The 23,822-nt window shown below is 39.8% G+C and overlaps 1 protein-coding gene across 6 annotated transcripts in view; it reads right to left on the bottom strand.

Annotated features, from left to right (window-relative positions):
* The window catches only part of ano2b (anoctamin 2b), a 75,859-nt gene extending 52,444 nt beyond the window's left edge, over positions 1–23,415 (bottom strand). The window contains exons 1-5 of one of the 6 annotated variants that reach the window (XM_084909237.1): positions 23,266–23,415; positions 16,284–16,480; positions 14,710–14,751; positions 10,735–11,136; positions 147–245 (exon numbers count right to left, since the gene is read on the bottom strand). In XM_084909237.1, coding sequence (XP_084765363.1) covers positions 147–245; positions 10,735–11,136; positions 14,710–14,751; positions 16,284–16,480; positions 23,266–23,302 — 777 coding nt within the window. In that variant the 5' untranslated portion in view covers positions 23,303–23,415. Of the gene's footprint in view, positions 1–146; positions 246–10,734; positions 11,137–14,709; positions 15,085–16,283; positions 16,481–23,265 lie in introns of those variants that run through there. The other 5 variants (XM_084909238.1, XM_084909233.1, XM_084909234.1 and 2 more) reach the window with 5 other exon arrangements.
* Between the last annotated feature and the right edge of the window lie 407 nt (positions 23,416–23,822).

Genomic DNA, 23,822 nt, shown 5'->3' with positions numbered 1-23,822 from the left:
TTTCTTAAAATGTTACAACCCTTAAGTTTATTGTAATAGCCATTATACTTGGTGGGGGAAAAAAAATAACTACAGAGACACAATATCAACTTCAGCTGTTTGCTAACCTAACAAGAAACTGCTGCAGTGAGGTACTCTGATCTTACCGTCTTGGTGGGGACTCTAATCTTGAGAAACTCGGCCTCTCGACATAATACTGGCCATGGTGCGTGGACTCTGGTAAAGCTGGGGCCATGGCTCTTTAACTGAAAAAACAAAAAAATGTATTTAAAATGTGTTTATGTAAACAATTTGGGAAATTAAACATGCTAATCAGATCCAAACACAGTTTTGATTAGCCATGATTCAGTGTTTACAAGCACTTACCATGACTGAGCTTGTTTTCTACCAATAATGCTTTATTGCCCTCAACTTTTTATGCTCGGGGAAATGTATCAGCAGACTGCTTGGCTGACAGTACCTGCTGTTTAAAAATGGCTTACCAGACCATCTGCCAATACTGCTTTGCAATCCAATACAGCAGACTTTGTTTTAGCAGGAGAGACCCAAATACATTCTGCTCCTCACTTGATATTTTCGCTTCTCAGTGCTTTTTCCCTTGAGGCCTTACAGTTGACATCTGCAAGGGCCAACTCAACATTTTGCGGAGTTTTCTTTGAAATCCAAGCCAGGTGCAACCAATCCTTGCCATCATTCTGACCTACGGAAAAGCTTTGGCTAGCCTGTTTAGCCAGCAGCATTCCTCTGATATCTATTAAAGATAGATGTGTCCTGTGCTCCTACAGCAAAGCCTGGAGCCGTTTGCAGTTTGGTGCAGAATGTTCCTAACACATTGGAGGTTTGTTTTTTCTGTTTTTACCTCCAACTTCAAATGTAACATATTAATTGTATGTAAGATGAAATTCTGACTCATCTAGCTGCTAATGAATCATGTTCCAGTGCCCACACGGTAATTAGTATATTAATATTAATATGCATTAGCAAAATTTGATAATTGGTTGCTTCAAATAGCACCAAGAGATACATGATTGAATTCCTGAATACGAGCGCAATGACAAAACGTCTTCTGGATTCCTGTGGCTGAATATAAATAGAAAGTATAAGTGAAGCAACACATTTCCAAGAAATTTGTTCCAAAAATAAATTCAAAAAATTGTTTGCAGCAGGCCTGATGGACCTGGTTTTTAGTGTGAGTGAGAGTGTAAATGAAATGAAAGCGGAGCCAGTGGGGGATGACAGCCAGGTAACCTTACCCTCCTTAGACCCCCCCATTAGGTTCTGCAAGAGGGGGGGAAGTGAAAAGAGAAAGGTGGTATGGCAAATGACAGAAACCTGAAACTATTCCCTTTCTCCTCTCGACTCCTACTCTCCTGAGATCTTTCACTCCCCCTCACCACCCTCCCCTCCTCACATATATTACTGTAGCTTGTGCTGCCCGCTAGACACTGTTTCACTGACTGATTGACTGCCTCACTGTCACTCTTACTGCTCTTATTTCATTATCATCTCTCTCCCTCTGTCACATCCACACAGACTTTAGTCCCACACATCGCATACAGCTGAATGCGAAGGCACCTGAGATTCACCTCGCTTTAATAAGATGTATTTGTTATAAATAATCCATATGCGCGCAGACACACACACACACACACACACACACACACAAAATAAATGTACTTTTACCATTTACAGATGACCAAAAATAGAAGAAAAATAACTAAAAGAAACACAAGTAAATTATCTCACTAAAGTACGAGGAGACTGAGTTGAATGTGAAATTGAAGTGCTTTCACCTTGTTGCTGTCCTGTTACACACTGTTCTGTCACATCACAGTATGTTTATGTGTCATGGCAAAAAGCTTACATTTCTGAGGACTTGAGAGGTTGTTTATGCTTATCAGACTATAAAAGGGTTACATAATTCACCCCAAACAGACAGATAATGTAAAAATCAAGGAAATCGAAGACCACTACCACTCTCCTCACGGGTGGTCGATCAGCAAAGATCATTCCACGAGTAAGAGGTGTTAAAGTCCAGAGCAACGTCTAATCAAGCAAAAGCCTGCAACTAAAACTGGTCTACTGTTTTAGGTTTATGAGTCCATCACCGGGAGATCACTGAATGTGTGGTGTGCATGGCAGGATTAAAACAAAAAAGGACATTGCTGCCCATCTGCAGCTTGCTAAAGATCACATGGATGAGCCAGATGGCTGCTTAAACAATGACTGTTATTGGGATGAATGAGGCCAAAATAGAAGTTTTTGTTTTAATGAGAAGTTTTATGTTCAGATAAAGGGAGCTACTCCACTGCAGGACAACTGTGTTATCACACCTGTGAAACATGGTCTCATGGTTTTCACCTCTTTTGTATAACAGTTGTATGTTGAAATAAATATTTGAAATATTAGCATTTAGCAATTCCCAGAAATCTTTAGTCGAGGGGGAAACAGCAACTAAAAATATTTGACACCAGACACAGTTTTTCCTTCTAGCAGATATTAGATCCTTTTCCTCAAAAACAAAATCAGTCATATCATACTTTTTTTGGAGAGGAGATTTTTTTTGTCTCCTTTCTTTAATCAGATACTCTGCATGTGTGTAGACCACATTTGTGCAACACTGAAAATACTATAGACCTCACAGAGTTTCAAGAAACCCCTGAACATTAGGTGAATATCCTAAGAGACACATGTTATACAATCTGCAGTGCCTGGCCTATATTTGTGGGCATTTCTTGATTTATATTTCAGTTCCTTTTCAATCTCCTTTGATACTCCCACATTTCATCTAATCATTTCAGGAAAGTTTTCTTTTCTTGTCTAAATCAAAATTTAGATTCATGACAATATTCATAGTACTAAAAGTAAAAAAAAAAAAAATGTAAACACTTCTGGCGTAATCAACTGTAATCCTTGTCATAAGTACCATTGATAGAACCGTTGAACTCTACTGCCTGTGTTATTGTTAGATAAAGTTTTTACAAAATTAGACTACACGTATCCAGAGACTACATTTCCCCCGAGGTCCCTCTGCACCCCCAAGGGTTTACCCTCACCCCTTTCCCCATCTGCCATCATCAAAAACGCAGACACTTCAGTCAATTTAGGACAAAACAATCCAGCAGGTTTCACTCCACACTGACCTGGTTTTTCTGTGTTTGTCAAGCAGCAAACTGATGGCTGAAAATTTTGCAACTTTACAATGGACTGACCATCTGCCACAAAACTGAGAAATAAGCAATGAATTGCCGATGTACTCCCTCTCGACTTGCTCCTTTGAAATTTTTTTGTAGCCCCTCTCACCAGTATTCTGTTTCACCTGCTTAATCAACATTTATCATCTTTCTCTCAATCCTTTCCTCCCTCTTCCTCCTCCTCAACCTCTCTTCCCATTGCTATCGCTCCATCAAAAACCAGATGATATAAATACCTTTTAGCCTGGAGAAGGTTAATTAGTAGAGCGATTTCCAATTAGCTCTTTATCTCTGTTGGGGGCGTAACTAGGCCGCAGCCGGGGGCATCTTTGGGTAGGAGGGTGGTGGGTTACGAGAGGGTGATCAGGTGGGTGATGGGATGGCTGGGAAGAAAAGTATAGCAGGAAGGGGAAAGAAATCAAGAGAGATGAGGGGGGACTGGTTGAGTGAGATAAACGAAGAAAATACAAAAAAAACAAACTGAACCATGGGAAACATGGGCATAGGCAAAATTCCAAGATTGGAATTTGGAGGCAATGCTGGAGGTGGCAGAGTTAAAGATGTTAACATTTTCATCAGGAGTGACAGTATGGACAAGATTAGAATGAGTACTTCAAAGGGAGCGCTCAGGTTGAGTGTTTGAGAGAAAACGTTAGAGAGGCAAAGCTGAGATGGTTGGACAGGTGTAGAGAAGGGATATAGTGGATACACTGAACAAAGAATGTTGAATATGGAGCTGCCAGAGAGGAGGAAAAGAGTAAGACTTCAGAAGAGGTTAATGGATGTCATGAAGCAGGACATGCAGAGGGTTGGTGTGACAGAGGAGGATAGTAGAGGGTGAGACGTGGGCAAATGATCTGCTGTGGTAACCCCTACAGGGAGCAGCCAACAGAAGATAAAGAAAGTGTTTACAGAGGTAAAGTCAGATTTCTATAGGACCAGAAGTCCTTTTACAACCACAGCTATCGCTATGTGGTGGCCTTAAGATAGATGCAGGTTTGAGGCACTTTTATTTTCCAATCCACAAGGTACGTCTCTCTTTTACAGCATCTATAGCTAGGTGTTAGGATGACAGCGGTAACTTTCTACAGATCTCTAGGTGGTCGGATCATACCTGTAGGTAGCTAGATTTTTTCTTTGTTGTTAAAATCAATTAGCAAAAAACTCACCTGTGTTAGCACTGTGATGGACTGGACACCTGTTCAGGGTGTACCTTGCCTATCATGAAGCCCCCAGCAAGAAGTCATTCCAGCCATCAAAAATAAATATACCAACTGCAGGAGGTGCATAGCATTCAAACTAAATGCAATGCAGTTGACACACTACTAGGGTTGCTACCTTTTTAACTATCAAGTAAGCGACAGTCTGGTGTGCCAGAAGCACAATGCACAGACAGGTGTGTATAGTGAAAATATGTATGTTCATTTTCTTACAATAAAAATCCAGTAAAATGTTAGTATTAAGTTTAATCAATACCTCATCTAAAACAATAAAGAAAAATAAATTAAGTGATGACAGAAATCCTATGGGCATTTCCTTTGAAAAATAAGCAAAAGAGAAAAAATATTCAAATAAAATACTGTAAATACAGGCTTCAATTACCCAGGTTAATATGCTGCGCAGACCAAACAGCACCGTCTTTTTACGAGTCACGTCCTAGTCCAGGACACAATCACTCGTCTGATATAATTGTGGTCAAATCAGATATTTGTAAGAGTGCAAATCTGTTGGTCAGAAAGTGACATTTCAAGTAATGGTCAATATATGGGACATTTAAGTTGGAATAAGGGACAAACAAATTTTGCTCATTATACAGGATGTCCCGGCTAAAACGGGACATTTAGCAGCCCTACACACAACTAAATTCCCATTAACCGTAGCTGACGCTGATAACACTAAATAACACTGAGAAATTTTGAGAGGTGAGTAAAGCTCCCGTTTTGAAAACAGTTAAGTATTAAACACTTTTCATTAACATTAACCTGGCCGTCATACACTTTCATGTTACCCATATAACTATTAGCAGTTAAGCGTTAGCCACATTAGCGGTCTATTATCATGACGGTTTTGGTTAGCTGCTAAGGCTAACAATAACATAACTGGTAAAGTCGAGGCTAAGCTGTAACAACCATTAGTGTGCCCCATCTGCAACATTAACAGAGTGGATTTAACTGTTATTTTGGTTCAGAAAATGCTAGACTGATTCAGATTCTGTTCAGTAGACTGATTCATACTGGATTTCGTAATGTGCAGTGTGTTTTTCATGGCAATTCACCAAGTAAAATATACATATGAAATAAAATAAAACGATTTCTTTCATTTTGCACTAGGAACAGAGTAGGTGGTTTTCATACACCTTAGCCTACTTCTGAAACACACAGGTCTAGACTAGCAAGGTGTTCTACACACACAAGTGTTGTTGGATTTTTGACCTTTACACTGAAAACAATAAAAAAAAAATTAATTTATAAACCAAAAAGACAAAAAAAAAACAAAAAACAAAAAAAAACACATTGCTGGTGTATTAGATGGAGAGCGCAGTCAAAATGCAGGTAACATACACTTAATACTGTGTATGCATATACTCAGTTACAGACAGGTGATGGACTGAAGCTGCAATTACTTTGCTGACAAAGTGTCTACGTGGGAAGAACAGGACAAAAATATTAGCAGGGCACCAGTTTCGGCGCTACATTTTTATCTACATAGTGCTGCATTCTGGCAGCACTTACTGCCAAATACACAGTCACTGTATCGGTGTAGAATGGAAGAAAAATAGTTTCATGTATAAAAATACTGTATGGTTTGCAGTTTGCATGTATAGCACAAGTATAGAGCTGTTATTCATTTGGTTAATTAAAAGAAAGGCAAGATGCCAGATGAATCCTAGCATGGAGTCCACTGCAACACAAATATGTTTTAGAAGACGAGTGGAACATACTTATTTTTTCCAATTATTAATGTTCCCATGCCTTCATCTAGAAATACTAACATAACATTTAAGTGTTTAAAATGTTTCTAAAAACCCCATGGACTGAAATCTTGACAAGTCCCAGCTCTACTTCTTCAATTAAAATCTCGCTCTGATTTAATTAAGCGTGTTCTCTAAGAGGATGTCCCTAAGAGATCAAAGGTCAGCGCAATAATCCTGAGACACAATCAACAAGTTTGACATTTGAGTCGCTCTTCTTTACCAGCATCGAGTTAATCTGAAGTCAAACAGGTTGGGCACAATAAGGATCATCTTTTTTATTATATAAAAAGTATACTTTGCTACTGGTGATGCTCAATGTATACATCTTTAAAACAGAACAGCAAAAACTATTCCTACTAACTCACTCAAGAATAGCTGTAGCTCAGGTAGATAGGCCATCTACTAATCTCAGAGTTGGTGGTTCAATCCCTGATTGCTCCAGTCTGCGTGCCAAAGTACCCTTGCATAAGATACTAAGCTGTGAGTTGCTCCCGATGCGTTAATCAGACTGTGAATGCGTTCAAATGTTAGATAGAAAGCTTTTAGATGTAAATAGAGGAACATTTTAAAACGCATCAGATTCTCACTGGGGAGAAAAAAGACTAATGTTACCAACTTCAAAATGCTAAAACATTTCAAGCAAAATGACATTTGACATTTATCATTACACAAGCAGTGTCGAGTGAGACACTTACACTGACCCTAATCTCTCAAAAATAAAAGTGTCTTCCAAAGCCTTTGGAAAACATTTAACTACCAACATACGCCAGCAGGCCATCGGTTAATTACCTGCTTTATTTTAAGTTAGAGGTGCAGTTTGTACTTCTGTTGTATGCACTTGATTAACTATGATTAATGTTGAACAGCTTCACCCGATTTTATTATGTGCACACAGAGTACAGTGGAAAATTGATTTTTGGTACATGACTTATTATATCTGTAAGGCTGCTTCTCACCCAGTGTGGCCTATACAATGATGGAAGGAGAGCAGTTATGTTTGTCAGAGTGCTTCCCACTTTGTTCATATTAAGAATATTGGGATGTTTGTTTCTCTCGGTGGCAGATTTTAGCCCTAGATCTGTGAGACGAGATAAAGAGCTATCAGTCAGTCAGTTAATCTCATCCTGGCTTAGGCTCAATTGCCACACTGTCAACAATCTGATTAATACTAGCCTGCAGACTCCACACACTGCCAACTGGCTGCCAGCCAACACACACACGCGCGCACACAGCAAAATGGGTATCATACACACGACAAGCCCTGCACTGGTAAGTTAGACACTACAGTACACTATTATTTCTTAAACATTTTAGAGTACATGAGACATTTATTCTGTTTTTGCCTTGTGCTGTGTTAAAAAAAAAAAAAAAAAAAATCTATTTTGTTTTTTTTTACTTTACGAGCGAAACAAGTAAGCATCGCTTAAATTTAACAATTTAATCCTCTTGTTGAAGCCAAAGTGCAGCAGAAGCTCATTAACTAACAAACGGAAGTTTAACAAAAACTACATTTGTACAACTTTGTGGCAGTAAGCCTGGAGCATCATTACCACAAGCAGGCAGAGCACATAGGCCGTGTGTTGTGCCAAGTGCCACGCACAAGCATGCATGCACGCACGCGCACACACACACACGCACAAACAACAAAAGCAGGACAGAGCCACACAAGCTAGCGCCAGTAACACACAATGACAGCGAAAGTGATTTGTGCGTGTCAAAACAAAATTAGCCGTTTTAGGCCAAATTAGGAAATCGATGCAGAGGTCAAAGCAGCAGCTGTGTCAGCTAAAGTGACCAGAATTAAAGGCTTTTAGCACCAATGAAACATCAAGGCCACTGTGGATGCTGACTCAAAACAAACAGGAGCTGCACTAACTGGACATTTTATTAGGTACACCCTGCTTTTACCTAGCTTGGACACCCTTTTGCCATCAGAACTTTCTTTGTTTTTCATGGTTCAACAAGGTGTTTTAAATATTCCTTTTGCTTCATAGTGACATATAGGAATCACACAGTTGTTGCAGATTTGTCCGCTGCATATCCATAATCTATGATCCACCATTTCCTAAAGGTGCTCTGTGAGATTGAGAGCTGTGACTCTGGAAGCCATTTAAGTACAATGTTCAAGAAACTAGTTTGAGATCATTTGAGCTCTGATGCTCAGTTGGTACTAAGGTCTGCCAAGAAACTACACCCCCATATCAAAACACCACCACCATTAGCCTAAACAGTTCATACAAGCCAGGATGGATCCACGCCTCATTTTATTTGTGCCAAATTCAGATCAAAATGTCACAGCAGTAATTGAAACTCATCACACCAGGTTGTATAACAGGTACCGTTTCCTGGTCTTAGACAGCAGAAGTGGCAGCCAATGCAGTTTTCTGCTCCTTCAGCCCATCAGTTTCCAAAGTTTGACATGTTGTGCATTCACAGATTATGCATACCTGGGTTTTAGCAAGAGGTCCACCAACGCAAACAACCATTTCCAACAACCATGCCATGCTCAAAGTCACTTCTTCCCCATGCTCAGTTTGAACTTCTGCAGGCCATCTCGACCAGGTCTACCTGCCTTAGTGCATCAAGTTGCTGATATGTTAAATTACAATAAATAAAAATTAAAATTTAGACTGCCAGTAACCAGAAAACAGCAGCAAAGGTAAGCCACAAGGTAAGACTTTGCAAAAGTCTTGCGGCAAAAGGTGCGTCGCAAAACATCTGACGTGATGAAATCACTTGTGGTAAATAGACATAGCCCAGTGTACGGGAACGCTGTAGAATGTGCACACACCAAATTCAACTTGTTGAGCTGATAATTTGGCTATATTCCACCCCATGCTCAACAGTGAGCAATCTCTGTGTTTTTTAGTAGACACAGTAGACACAGATACATCTATAATGGTAGAAAACACTGACAGTTAAAGGTTTCCTTTTTGCAGGCGTTTACGGATGAAGGCAGAAGGCTGAATGACTCAGGCTTGACTTTTTTCTCCCATCACTCAGGTTTGCAGGTTTGGTGCAGCTTGCACCAAGTTATGCATCAGTGGGTTGCCCTTGGATACAAGCCATTTCTGACACAGAAAGCCGCCATTCTCTAAAACCACAATGTTACTGAAGTTTCCGTGAAACTGCTATAAGTTCTAGAGGTTTTTGGTGACCTTTAGTGATGAATTTTGTCCATGTTCCCCACAATGCTGACATTTATTCTGACTTTCCATTTTGTAAAGCATCTCTATTTTGATGTGTGTTTATTCAAGTGGCAAATTCCTTGTATCCCCCCTTTTTTTTTTACCCTCCCCACACCTCAGGAGCCCATAGAGCAGGGGAGGGGAATCTCAGTCCACGAGGGCCGGTGTCCCTGCAGGTTTTAGATGTGTCCTCGAACCAACACAGCTGATTTAAATGGCTAAATTAGCTCCTCAACATGTCCTGAAGTTCTCCAGAGGCCTGGTAACAAACTAATCATGTGATTCAGGTGTGTTGACCCAAGGTGAGATCTAAAACCTGCAGGGACACCGGCCCTCGTGGAGTGAGATTGCCCACCCCTGCCATAGAGTCATGGGGTGTCTAAACCAGTACCTATGAAAATATTTATTTTATGTAGAGGAATAAAGTTTCATAATTTCACATAAGTAGACAGAAACTGGCGATATCGTAATATGGTTTAAGCTAAAATATAATCACCAACTTAAAGCCCCTAAAGACAAACCCACTTTGCAGCTGCCCTAAATTGAGATGACTCATGTAGGTTTTCTGTTGTTTTGTCCCACAGCAGAAGGATGATTAAAGAAGGTTGAACACTTTGGTACAATCAGCAGAAACCTCAAGACAAGCATTTTGCTGGAGCAAAGTACAACTGCTATTGTTACACAGTCTCTCCCACCTCCTACTATCTGAGCCAGGCTCCTATGTAGGCGCTCACCTTAAATAGCTCAAGATAGTGTTACGTCAGATCCTGTGTAGAGGTTCAACTTCAAAAAGCCTGTGAAGTCAGTGAAGCTATAGAATTTAGCCTGTGTTCAAAAACACATTAGAGTCTAGTGTGTCAAATTATAATCCCATTTATTTCTCAAGGATTTGGGATAAAAATAAATAAATAAATAAATAAAATAAAAACAAAACACACAGAGAGCTTTTGTTTTTTCCAAGCCTTAATGAAAACTAATGGTTTTTACATATACCTGAACTCTGCGCACTATTCACCTCAGCATTGGCTGACCTAGCTCTGCGATTTTACATGTTCTACCACTTAGTGGCTTAGTTGCTGTTGTTCCCAATTGCTTCCTTCCACTTTGTTAAAATACCACTTTCAGTTCCACTTTCGCTTATCCTCGTCAGAGTCACAGGGGGGCTGGGGCCTATTCCAACTACCATAGGACGAGAGGTGGGGTACCCCCTGGACAGGTCGCCAACTGACACCATTTAGAATGACCAATTAACCTGATCCCACTAACTACATGTCTTTGGAAAGTGTCTGTTAAAGTCTACCTGTCAGCTGCATTAAATTTAGCCAGTGTTGTGCAAATGAGAATAAAAGAAGCTTAACATGGCCATACACACACTCACCTCTCTGTCTCTCTCAATCTCCAAACCAGCCTCTAGTAGGTTAGCCTCAAACTCCTGCCTGATTAGACGCATCTCATGGTCACCGGGCTCCATTGGCTCGCCATCTCCTGCTCCTCCAAGCTCCATGAACACCTCGCTGGCGCCCGCACCCTCCCCTCCTGGAATGCCGCCGCCTCCACCACCACCACTTCCACCTGGTGCCACATCTGAGGCCGCCATTGAAGGAAAGTTGCCATTAGAAACAATAGATAACCGGTCTTGTGAAACAGAGGCACTAGCAGGAGATCGTATCGAGGTGTGCCTTCGCTGATGAAAGACCAGAACATAGTCGACTTTCCGTCGGCCGTCACTGAAGTAAAGGCCTTCTCCGATGGCATGAGGACCTGAAGTTGATCCCATGACCTGTAAAATATAAATATCAAGCAAACATCAATACTGGTGCACTATATATTAAAAAACCTAAAAGATTTAGAATAATTATAGTAGTGTATCCCAGTCAAATACAAACTGGTTATAGAGAGCATACAACACCTTTAAGCAGCAGTGGAGTTATGTAAGAAGTGTTTGAATGAACTTAAACATTACTGCAGTGTCAGTGCACACCACCACAAGTGGCTTTTGGCAGGTTCTCAAAAACACTGAAGTGAGAACCTTCAGCAGCAGAGTGGGCAGTCAGCTCACCTTTGGCTGTTTTATTCTTTATTTAGACAGAGGGAAAGCAGAGAGCGAGACTAAACATGGAGGACACAAGAGGCAAAGCTCTATACTCTGAGCATGATGGGAGATTTCTTACCAGACAGCAGTATAGCGATGCAATGTATGTTGTTGTATTACTCTGTTACACTTTAACCTAAACACACACACTGTGCTTCGGTTGAATACACATCAGGTTTTTTCACATAATGCCAAATCACAGCGAGTGTCATCTTTATACTGTAAAGTAAAGACCAGAGTATTCTGGAGAAAACCCCAACAGTCAAACAATCCCTCATGAGCAAACACTTGGTGAGAATAGAAAGGAAAAACTACTTTTAAGAGGAAGAAACCTCCAGTAGATTCAGGCTCAGGGAGGGGGTAACCATCTGCCGTGACCAGAAACAGGGCAAAACAGAGACCAAGGGAGAGAGAAGATGTACCACATGAACGATCACAAAGTGCTTACATTTTAAACTATTTGCGCATGAAATAGACTAGTACACTAAAAAAAAGAAAAGAAAAAAAAACATGCTTAGTTTAACAGCTTGGTTTTTAGAAATATCTGATATGATATAGCTAGAAAAAGCTAGCATCACTATTGAAAGTAATTTTGTTGAATTTGCCAATACTTAATATCACTAAAGCGGATTGAAAACTAAATCACAAGAGCAACTTTGAGACAACAGTGTAGGCCTAATCCTTTTTTTCCACAGTGAGAGAAAAGAAAGAGAGTGAACTTCACTCAGAAATGGAGAAAGATAAGAAAGACAGGACAGGAGAGGAAGAAGAGAAGTTGGATTTAAAGGTAAGAACTGCTCAGTTGTGTTTGATGAATGGAAATTTAAAGCTTGCATGCAAGTCCTCATGTTTTTGTGGTATTAGGGGGGGTTTCATATTGTGAAACATGCAGCAAATCAAAATGAGGCATGGTTTAAAGGGCACCAGAGATTAATTTAGTTAAATGATGATGATGCTTATATTCATTAACTGAATTCCACCTTTCACGCCAACTGTATACCCTAGAGTATAAAGACAGCATAAACAGCATACTGTCAGTGTAGAGGATGGAGATTAATCAGGACAACTCATGAAACACCTGCTGACATCGTGTTAAATTCAGTGTATATCCACAAAGATCAGTAAACCTCAGAGCTGCAGTATCCCCAATCAACTGATCACAGCAGGTACATTAAGAAAATCTACTTGACCTCTCAATAAAAATTATTGTGAGTTGTGATTCTTGTTCCAATGTTGGGCCATTTCAGCTGATTTTAGGGTTCCCCCACCTGCTGAATCCCACTTTAACCTGTACCCTACTCATTTTCTTGTTTAGAGGGAAAGTCACCCTCTACAATGCAGGTAACAGAAAATGGAGCTATTTTTTTTCTCCTTCCTTTTCTCTGCTCATGTTCTCCTTACCTGACTCAAGTTGAGTACCTTTATTAGAATTACAATTTAGACAGAAATTATGTTTGTATTCCTGTCTTCTAATATTATTTTTATGTGACATTAATATAGCACAAAATTCAGTTTGCTTTGCATAAAAATAGATACTAGTGTTAAATAGGTAGTAGAAACATCCTCCAAAGAGCTACTTTTTACTTTTTTAAAGTACATTTCAGAACCTGCTCATTTTCCACTTTTACTTGAGTAAATAAAATGAACCAGTTCTTGAACTTTTACTGGTGCATTTTTTTTAAACACTAGTATCTGTAATTCATCCTAAGTAGAGGATTTCATGATTACCAGTTCAGTAATGTGTACTCTGTATCCCTTTAATGATGCAGCTGATGGTTTTAATTTCCTATATATTGTTGAGTAGCATGATTTAAAACAACGCGATTAGAAGCTAAATAAAAAATAATAATATTTTAATGCAATATATAGTAGAATTGAAGCAAAGAAACAAGCATGACAGAAATAGTTCCTTTTTGGGAGAAGCAGTGCCACCCCATGCCCTTCTTCTGGACACACCCCTGGCAAACACATTGCAGTAAATGACTGAAGCAACTCTTAAAAAATAAAAATAAAAAAATGACCAAAACAATAATTAATAATAATAATTCCCTTAGCTACCTTTAACTTGCCCATTGTTAACCAAACAAACAGCACGCCAAACAGCTAGGCCTTTTTTAGACATTTGAATTCCTGTCTATCTCGCCAAGTACTGAATAAATGTAAACCCCGGTAGAACAAACCGAATGAGTGTAAATTCAGGAAGGTGTGCATTACCGACTTATTTCATGGCTCAGGCAAGTCAAAACAAGTTTAGATGTTCCTGAAGCATGTATTGCCAAGTCTCACCAGATTAGCTCATCGGTGTAGTTTATTCAAGGTGTTTCTTTCTATCAAGCTAATTAGCTGCACCTGCTGGATGAAAGACCCTATTTCACCTTTGAGCCGCGTCTTCACTTTCAGATTCCACTTCGTTTACAACACTCCATGTGAACTTTAAAAGTCGCTGCTGAGCGGACTCCCAAGAAAAGCTGAGTTAGTATAGCGCCGACCGACTTGGGTCTAATCAACAGACACCTGTGTAACGGTGTAAATTACTCCAGCGCATTGTTCCTAATGTCTCGGGTGTTCTTGTGCTTCAGCTACAGTTGCTATTACAGAAACTGTTTGCTGCATGTGTACAAAGTCTATAGACTATTACTCAAATTACTTACGAAAGGTCTAATTATTTTGACTGCATAACGCATAACAATACATACTGTCTGTACTACTGTACAGGACACAAACGCTGCTACAGTCACGCTCCTGGAGCTTCACTATAGTGCTTGTGTTTGCTCACACATAACAGAGAGCGAGAGAGACAGGTGTGCAGGGATTTTTAGTTGCTTTAGTTTAACCAGTACCAAGAATCCCCCGGTAGTTGTTGTTCTGTTAAGAGCTTAATGAAAACCCCTGGGAAGACCTTCCCTGGAGGTTGCCAAACCTTTTACTGAGCCTCACCTGTCTGCTCATCATAAAGTGCTATATGATAGCCAATTATGATGTTCTCACGTATAATCGAAAGCGTTGTCTTACGTTTCTTGCAGCCCCCTGGACAAATTAGCTAATTATAGGTTCCAAGTAAATATAGTAGATGGAGAAACACTTCAAATCAAAAATTAAAGCCGAGCTTTCGGCAATGTCACCAAATGTAAAACGAATATGAAAACTACCATAGAGAGTCGTAAATATGTCACGAACACTGAGGTGTAGTAAAAACTAACTCCAGACCACGACCAGAAGACCAAGAGAAGCGGCATGCGGGGAGGCTGCCGTTGTACTTACTGGGATCTTGTCTTCACTCGGGGAGACCTGCATGCTGTTGCGCTTTAAAGACACACAGAGGAGGAGTAGTGGGAGAAGAAGAAGAGCAGGAGTGAAAGTTGGCGGTTTAGGCAGAAAAATACCTCCGGATTCATCATCCCTCCCATCCCTCCCATCAGATTCATGAAGTCACTCCAGTTAGTCGACAGTCCAGGTGGAGCGACGGATCGAGTGTCTCAGGTTTCATTATTTTCTTTGTCTGTCAGATGTATGAGGCAGTTCGTATGCAATCGGCAGCCTGATCACATGCTGGTGATACCCATCTATCCAACTGTGTGATCTGGAGGCTGCCTGCGCGCTGCCTGCGCTTTTGGCACGGAGCGTCCCACGCTGTAAAAAATGCCCATCTCTAATATGTTGTTTTGGTCTTGCTGCTCATAGCGACATGTATACTCAAAAAAGAAAAAAAAATCACCCTCAGTTAATTTGAGTTTTTTAATTTTTCCCTTTTTTGAGTATACATGTCGCTATATTCAAAGATTAATTTATTTACATACTTAATCTTTAACGTGAATGTAAAATTACATTTTACATTGTACCAATGTAACAAAATTACGTGGACATTTTACATTATTAGTTAAAATCAGCATTTTGGGTAGATTTTTTTTTTTTTTTTTTTTTTAGTGTATATGACATTCAACCACCTGAAAAAAAGACCAAATTTATTTACAGTAAAATATAGGACTCCCCAAAGTGTTTGCTACTTTTCATTTTTCGTTTTGGTTAAGGTGGTTAGGATGGACACTTTTTGCAGCGTGGAGAGAGGGAGCAGCATTGGCTGTTTCCACACTCCGGTGATGTAACTTGCAGGGAGACCTGTGTTTTCACATCATTAAAGCAGCAAAATGTGTTTGAAACAGTGCTTTTGTGCCCCAGCAGCATATCTGTGCTTTTCACAGCATGTCAGTTTTTCTATTTTAAATTTGAAAGATTTTTCTTTCTTTTTGTGTGTTTGTGTTTGTGTGATGGAGGGACTAACGTACAAGTGTAAGGAAATGGTATGCAAAGAAAAGAAAGAGAAGTGAGCACATTTTTGTGTTGCATCAGTATATACATGTTCTGTGAACTGTGTTTTGAAGCATTATAAAGGGTGTATTGTAGAACAACCCCCCCCCCCCCACACACACACACACACACAGATTCAGCTCAAGTCTATTCCTTACTCTTACATTCATTTTAAACTTCTTCTCAAAGTCAGTCCGAGGTGATTCAAATATCTCAGATGCGACTTTTATTTTGAAAGAGTACAGGAACAAACATCATTAAACCTCAGAGACTGGCCTCCTTCATCATTATCACAGTCTTATCTGGGGTCATTTTAATGAGACATGATAAATCATACAATGATGCAATGCAATGAAACACATGAGCTCACAGGAAATATTACGTGATTGGTTTAGTTGAGGAAGTTGGTAACGAAAGAATGAAAGGGGAAAAAAACCCCATTAGACTGGTTCCCCAAAAAATATTATAGCTTTTTAAGCATGTTATTATAGTTCCCCACACATGCACATTTTCTCTGGTCCTGTAGTTACCTGTAGCAGACTTTGTGATTCCTCAGCCCATGGTTCTTCTCTATAAGGTCCAGGCTCCAGGGTGCTGTAGGACATGGGTTCCAGTCCAATCCCGGACATGTCCTTGTTCAGGTAGCACAGCGCATCACTATGGATTGAGGAAGATTCGCTGAGTACTGTGGCCACTCGCTTGAAGCCTGCACCATTAGGCCATGACTCTGCAAGACATTTATTTTGGAAATTAAACACAGCTGCAGATTATTCAACTAATTCTAACAGTTTGTGAACTGATATTGTTCACATATCAGTTAGCTTTATTTAATACAATTACTGAAGAAACAACAATGAGCTAGCTGTAATTTATGTATATGTAGAAAAATCTGTCTATTATGAAACACAAGTCTCATGTGTGTGATTTCATGTGAAGTCACATTCACTGTGTGACTTGAGTAACCAGGTGCAGTGAGTTTCTAAAGTTACTGGCTTCCATGTCTCAGGAAATTGCTGTTTCCCCTTCAAGACATATTCAACACATAATCTCTCCGTAAAACCCTAAACTGACCACAATTAAGATTAAATATGTTAACCGGCAAACTTCCTAAGAACTTAACAACAAATTTAGTTACATTTGAAGCAAACTAGACCAATTCTAGCTGTCTTAGGGTGAGAGGCAGGGTACAACCTGGACAGGTCGTCAGTCAGGCTGTGCGACCATTGTCCAATTGTTTCTGTCTGACTTATGTTTTAATGCTAAGCTGCAGACTATTGTGGGACACATCTGCTGGTCTGTTCACTTAGCCAGGATCTGTGGATAGCAGATAATGGCTATCCAGTTCAAGACTAATTGTTTGTACAGTTTTTAAAGTTAGTGTCTAGCATCACATGACAGCAGATGTTTTTGAAATGAAATCGCTCTTTTACTCTCCACCTGGACTGTTTACCTGCATGTAACCAAAGACTGCTCATACATGCCCAGTCAATAAAACTGGGACGACAGGTGTACTACAAACAGAAACTCGAAAGTTTCCAGTGCCTCAAAGCTTTTCCTTGGTCTACATATTTTGCACATTTACATACAGATACAGTATTCACAGCACTTCTTTTCTTCAACATTTTGTCATGTTACAGCCTTATTCTTGTATGGATTTCATTCATTTTTCACCTCCTCTAGACAGGATTGTATCTAGGCACAGATCAGGGCAAGGGTATAGAAAAATTCTCCTGTATTTAAGGTCCCAATGAGCACAGTCGGCTCCAACATCCATAAAGGGAAGAAGTGAGCAATCCAGAGTTCTAGTTTTACTCTGTGGAGAAAGGAGAATCTCCCAAAAGGACAATCATTTCTGCAGCATTCCACCAATCAGACCCGTATGGTAGAGTGGCCAGAAGAAAGCCACGCCAGCACCACTCATCACCTAGCCAATACTATCCCTAGAGTGAAGCATGGTGGTGGCAGTATAATGCTGTGGGGATGTTTTTCAGCAGCTGGGAGGGTGGTTACGGTTGGGGAAAGATGGATGCAGTGATGTACAAAGACATCCTTGATGACAACCTACTCCTGAGCACTCTGGACAGCCAAGATAAAGGAGTGGCTTTAAAATCATTCTGTGAATGTCCTTGACCAGTCAAGCCAGAGCTGAGACTTGAACCTCTCTTGAGAAATGGCACCGACACTTCCTATCCTACCTGATGAGCTTGAAAGGTTCTGCAAAAAAAAGAATGGGAGAGAATTCCCAAAAATAGGTGTGCCAAGCTTGTAGCATCATAATGAAAAAGAGTCTGTAGTTACTATCAGAGGTGCTTCAACAAGGTGCTGAGCAAAGGATGTGAATGCTTAGATGTTATATTTTTGTTTTTTGTTTTAATAAATTTGAATTCAAAGCAAACTTATTTCATTTTGTCATTTTGGGATACTGTGTCTAGAAAATGAATTAATTCATTTTGGAATGAGGCTGGAACATGACAAAATGTGGAACAAGTGAAGTGCTGTGAATACTTTCTGGATGCACTGTATCTGTTTAAAAAGTTTAAAACATTCTAAACATTTGCTTGGTGTATATTAAATACATAAATAAATCTAGTATTTTCTCCTTTGAAATACTAGCATCCTGTCCAGGTTGTACCCTGTCTTCTCACCCTGTGACAGTCGGGATAGGCTCCAGCACTCCAGTGACACTGAATTGGGTAAGCAGAAGAGAATGGAAGGTATCATCTCTAACTCTCAGTAAGGTCATTTATATCCCAGAACTGTTTTGTTCCACCATTCTTCACTATCTTAAGCTTTTGTTTACTGCATTTCTTCTCCATAATGCAACATAATATATACTCAGCTTCAAAAAGTAAGGTGACCCACCAATAAACATGCTGCCATCTGTCCTTTTGAAAATGAATATATACACTATTTTATCCCCAGGTCAGTGTGTCACACAGGTTTGGCAGTCTTGCGTTCAACATTTTCAGCCAGTTTTCTCTGTATTTGGAGCTACAAATATGCAAAGTGGCCCGGTGGAGCTTTGTTTCCCACTGTGCAAATTGATGCATGTGTCAGTCAATCACAAAGTTGGTCTCAAAGCACTTTACAAAAGACAAGCCTACAAAGTGCCAACTTCTCAATTTGCCTCAGAGCACAAAGGACACATTGTAACACAAAGAAAAAAAAATACAAGAAACAAAAAAAATACTGTAAATGTGTAGACTTCATTTTTATCCTGCATTAAGGGCACGAAGGAAGAAAAAAACAGCAGGTTACTTGTTGCATAGCACTGAGTGCTGATTTTCCAAATGGCACCTCGGAGGGAGTTTGAGAGCATTAGTGACAAAAACGATATTTGTCCGCTTTTATCAGTGTGACCACTGTGCTGTCAGGAACTGAACAGATTGCCATTTTTTTGTAATAAGGTTACTCTCTCTGTGTGTGTGTATGGTTATTTTAGGGATACAGACAGCTGTAGCCATAGTAACGCACCAGGCCACGTGCTGTGCTCTCATTTCAGTACCACGGACAGCTCTTTCTCTTGGTCATCCAAATAGTTGCACCATGCTAAAAAATATGGTATGACAATGAGATCTATCCGTGAGGTCAAGAGGGGTAAAATGTTTTTAGGATTTCAAGCACACAATTTTATATATATATATATATATATATATATATATATAGATATATAGATATATAGATATAGATATATATATAGCATCACAGTAGCCTGGAGGTGCAAGAGGCAGGCCTGTCACTGGAAGGTCGCCAATTTAAATCTGGTAGGAGGGGGAAATTATTGAGAATATCCCCATAAACGTTATATTTATGTAAAGCCCTACTTTAAAAAATAAGGCAGAGCTTTGCTGAAAACAGGGTTAGTGTGTCTAAATTGTAAAATAAAACATGAACTTGAGATCATCTTAGCAAGTTCTCCAACTACACCCATCTTCAAACTTTACCTTTACTTTGATGAACACCACACACCCCAAAAAAGTAAAAACGCTCAGAACAAATAGGTACAGTCAAAATTAGATTAAATGAAAGTGTTTAAAAGAATACTCTTACTCAGGGAATAGCAGGAAGAAACATAAGGGCACAAGAAGAGACACAAAGCTCACAAGCTTCAAACACAGATGACCAAAAAAGTTGTAGTGCAGCAAAAATGAGTTAAGGGTAGTATAACATCTGTTTTCTTTGATTACACAAACATTATGTAGGAGTAGTTCATGGATAATAGGTGTTGGTTTGTAAAGAATATTTTTAGGTTATTATATAATATTATACTACAGTATATTTCTAAATAACAAGGCAGTTCATTCTCTTTCTCTTAATAATTTCTCTTAACAATTAAAAGAAAGGCAGATGTGAAATGTAAAAGTGAGATCTGAGGTTAAATGTGAGATGATATTTGGATGCAAACTATAATGTGATAGTCAAAACCCCCACATAACTGCATCATTTCCTACATACAATACAATACGAACAAAGACAGTAGAATTTTCAGCATCGTTTTAAAGATAAACGGAAAATTTCTGAATTTTTAACCTTATTTGACTTTGAAGACGAGGTCAGAGGTCCAAAGTAGTGACATTTAGTGACATTTAGAATCACCCTATATCATTCCCTATATGCATATATGTTGTCAGTATAAACAATAGCAGGTGGAAACATAGTTTTAATAAACAGCTCCATGAAGCATTCTTATCACTTTGACCTTTAGATCAATCTATTGACCTTGAAGGAGAGGTCAGAGGTCAAATATGTTATTTGAAATCTGTAAATGGTATTTTCTATGTGTTGACAATACACACAATACTTGTAAAAATCTTTTTTTTTTTTTTTTTGTCAATTTTCAACCAATAAATCATTGGGTTGACCTCGGAGATCTTGTTGGATGTAAGCCATCAGAATTCATTTAAATCTTTGTGAGCTGCCATGTTTACAGACAGTATGATATGCAAATGCTAAAAAAAAAACATGACCTCTTTGGCAGAATTAATTAAAAAGAATGTGTACCAGCGATATAGTAGTAGTCCTGAGCCAGACCACGCCCATCTTCATACATGACCTTTAATAAACACCTGCAACAGTTTTACACAGCTGCAAAACTACTGTACTGACAGATTCAGTCCACAGAACATAAACATGTCTTCACAGGACAGCCTAACAATATTATCATCTGATATTGGCCTAACACAGATATCAGCTTGTTCGACATTACACAACATAATGCAGAAAAACATGCCAGGGGTTATTCCAAAAGGGTCATCAAACAATGGCCATCACACAGTTTGCGCAGGAGAGCAGCTCCAACTCCTTGCTTGCAGCACTCTCTGCGGCACATCGCAGAGTAGCATCACAGCCGCGCAGGTGATGAGTCAAGCGTGGTCTTTACATTAAGTTGTGAACTAGCTTGTGACATAATGACCCCATCATTTTCTCTGCTCAGTATAACTCAGTATGTGGACAAACAGTATCTGTGCATTTATACAACAAATATCTGCTAATAAGCTAATATTGTATCCCCCCAAAACCATAAAAGATGCCAAAATCATTCATTCAGGCTCTAATAAATACCATTCAGTACACTCCAAACCACCTTTGTGGTTATTCCTGCTACCCGAGGTGTCCCCTATGGCCCTGATGGCATACACACCAACAGGCAGTCCAACTTAAAAGAACACAGCAGGTAATTAAATATATTTTTTGCAAATGACAAACTGTTCATGAAATGGTTTCTGGGGAGCAGCAGGGGGTCTTAGAGGGAGCATGCGGGGGTCCAAATCTGAAAAAGTGATAGCTTAATCTCTGTACTCTGAAAATTTATTGGAAAATATGTGAATACAAAACGTTTATTCTGTATTTTGTGTTCAGAGATTGCACTGCAAGGAGTGTCCCATGAGACATATTATTCTAAATTGGGACGCTCTCTTTTGAGGTGCCTGACATAAAAAAGCTTCCTCACTTTCCTTGTTGCTTTATACCAGAAGCTCTTGCAGTTTCATCCAGCGTCTGTTTCTCAGAATGATTGTGTAAGATAAACTCTCTCTCTATTTTCACACTGATTTCTAATGGCAGAGACAAAGGGCACCTTTCAGAGAACAGCTAATGGGCAGCAGCACGGCACATAGACTTAATGCTGATGCTTTTAGTACATGCTGCCTCAACTCTAGTTGACTGATTGCACGGACACCTCTGCCTGAACAGTGTCTTATTTGGTTTTATGTTATTAACTACTAATTAGAGGGAAAAATGATTGTGTTACAGCGCTGGAGACTTCCACCATTAGCTGAGCACTGAGCTGGGCTGAATTGCACAAGAATTTTTGTCACAAATATCAAAGTCCCCTTTGATGAAAAATGAATTTCACATTTCTTGATGGGTTTTGTATATCAGTCTTAGTTAATGGTTTGAAGACCAGTCATGGTCCAGCCTACATAATGGTAATGTTTAATCCATGAGAAGGCACTTTTCTGTGAAGTAAAAGGTATTTTGTGTCTAATATCGTATAGAACTAGTTTTTTTAATGTACCAATATGTTACCTGAATAACTTAATAATTAAACAAATTATTCAGTACAAGTCTTGCAAAATGTTGGCCAAAGGACTTTTTCTGTTATGGACAATATGGGTAAATGGCTTTCTCCCAGCAATTAGAGGCATCCAGGCTTTGAGGTAACAAAGCAGGCCAAAGCCACCATGCTTCACAGTTACCATAAGTTACCAACGGCAATACCTTATTTCACACCATGTCTTTCCCCCAAGAAAAACTACAGATTTCTGCTTGTGTCTTTCAGATTCATTCATGTGTCTGTATTTTTATGCACATATACTGTACACACTATTAAATGAAAAAGAAGGTAACTTGGGCAGTAGATCAAAGACAGTTATAAATTATCAGTCATTATTCTCTTATTGACTTTGGGAGAGAAAGCCTCCAGGTGGGGGTGGTGGGGCATAAAAGGACGGTTTCTTTTAACCTATGTCTTTCTGAGTTTCTGAGAATGTTGCCTTGCCAGTATCCTGCTGTTTAAACCCAAAAATAAAATTTCACCTTAGGCCCAGGAGGCTCCTCGCCTGACTAACAGTGAATCACAGCAGCAGTCAGCCATGTAAATAAATTGGGATTACTGCTCTGCCTGAGGCTTACCTCGAGAGAGCACATGTCTGAGAAACAGTCATCTCTCAAAACTGATTAATTCTGTTCAAATATGACAAAGGATTTCCTCTCTGAGACAAGCTGAGAACAGCAAGAGGCTCAAGAGGGGCCTGACTGCATAACTGTATTAAACTCACATGCAACCATATACCCTGCCTGCTGTAAAGAGCTGCCTGTTGATGGCTGCCCCACGTGGCCTGCTGACACAATCACACAAACACACACACTGGGGGAACAGGGAAGGTACAAAAGGTGGGTTACTCTACAGTGGTCCTGTCTTTTGTTAGGTGAAGATACAGGAGGGACAGGCCACACAGGCCACACAAAGGAAAGAGACAAGGCCTTTCTGTCAGTGTCTGCAGCACTCACCTGCACAGGTAGAGGAGGGAGATCTGCGGAAGGCCATTTCACCAACTCTGTGACTCAAGCAGAGACTCGTTTCCCATAAGTTCCCAGTCAGCCAGTCAGTTAACCATGCTGTTTTGCAGAGAACAGCAGGTAAGAGGAAGAACAGCAACACTCTGACTCAGTAGTACAATCCTAAGCTCTGATGAAGCTTAGCTCTGACGGGATAATGCTCCTCTCCAACTGGCTGGCAGGGCGGCAGAAACTCCGTAACTCAGCTTATTGTGTACACTTGCTTAATGCACTGTACACCAGGCTCATGGGTAAGAGACCAGCTGGCTGATTGGGTGTTTATAGCCCCACATACTTGAGCGGAGATTATTGGGGCATCAAATGTGCAGTAATTACTGTGCCTTCTGTTTAGATTTAGCTGCAAACCTGTGGTGTCTTAAAGGACTTAAGACCAGAGAGAGGCATCCTGGGGCAAATTAAAATTATACAAGGAGCAGAGAGCGCGATAGTGACAGTTCGCATTAGGAGCAGCACATATGGACTTTAGGTGCACCTTCAACAGGGCAATA

The sequence above is a fragment of the Perissodus microlepis genome, chromosome 17, assembly GCF_051167445.1.
Source record: "Perissodus microlepis isolate ML-2025 ecotype Zambia chromosome 17, ASM5116744v1, whole genome shotgun sequence".
NCBI lineage: Eukaryota > Metazoa > Chordata > Actinopteri > Cichliformes > Cichlidae > Perissodus > Perissodus microlepis.
The sequence above is the reverse complement of the archived record's forward strand: the minus strand, read 5'-3'. Positions and strand labels throughout refer to the sequence as shown.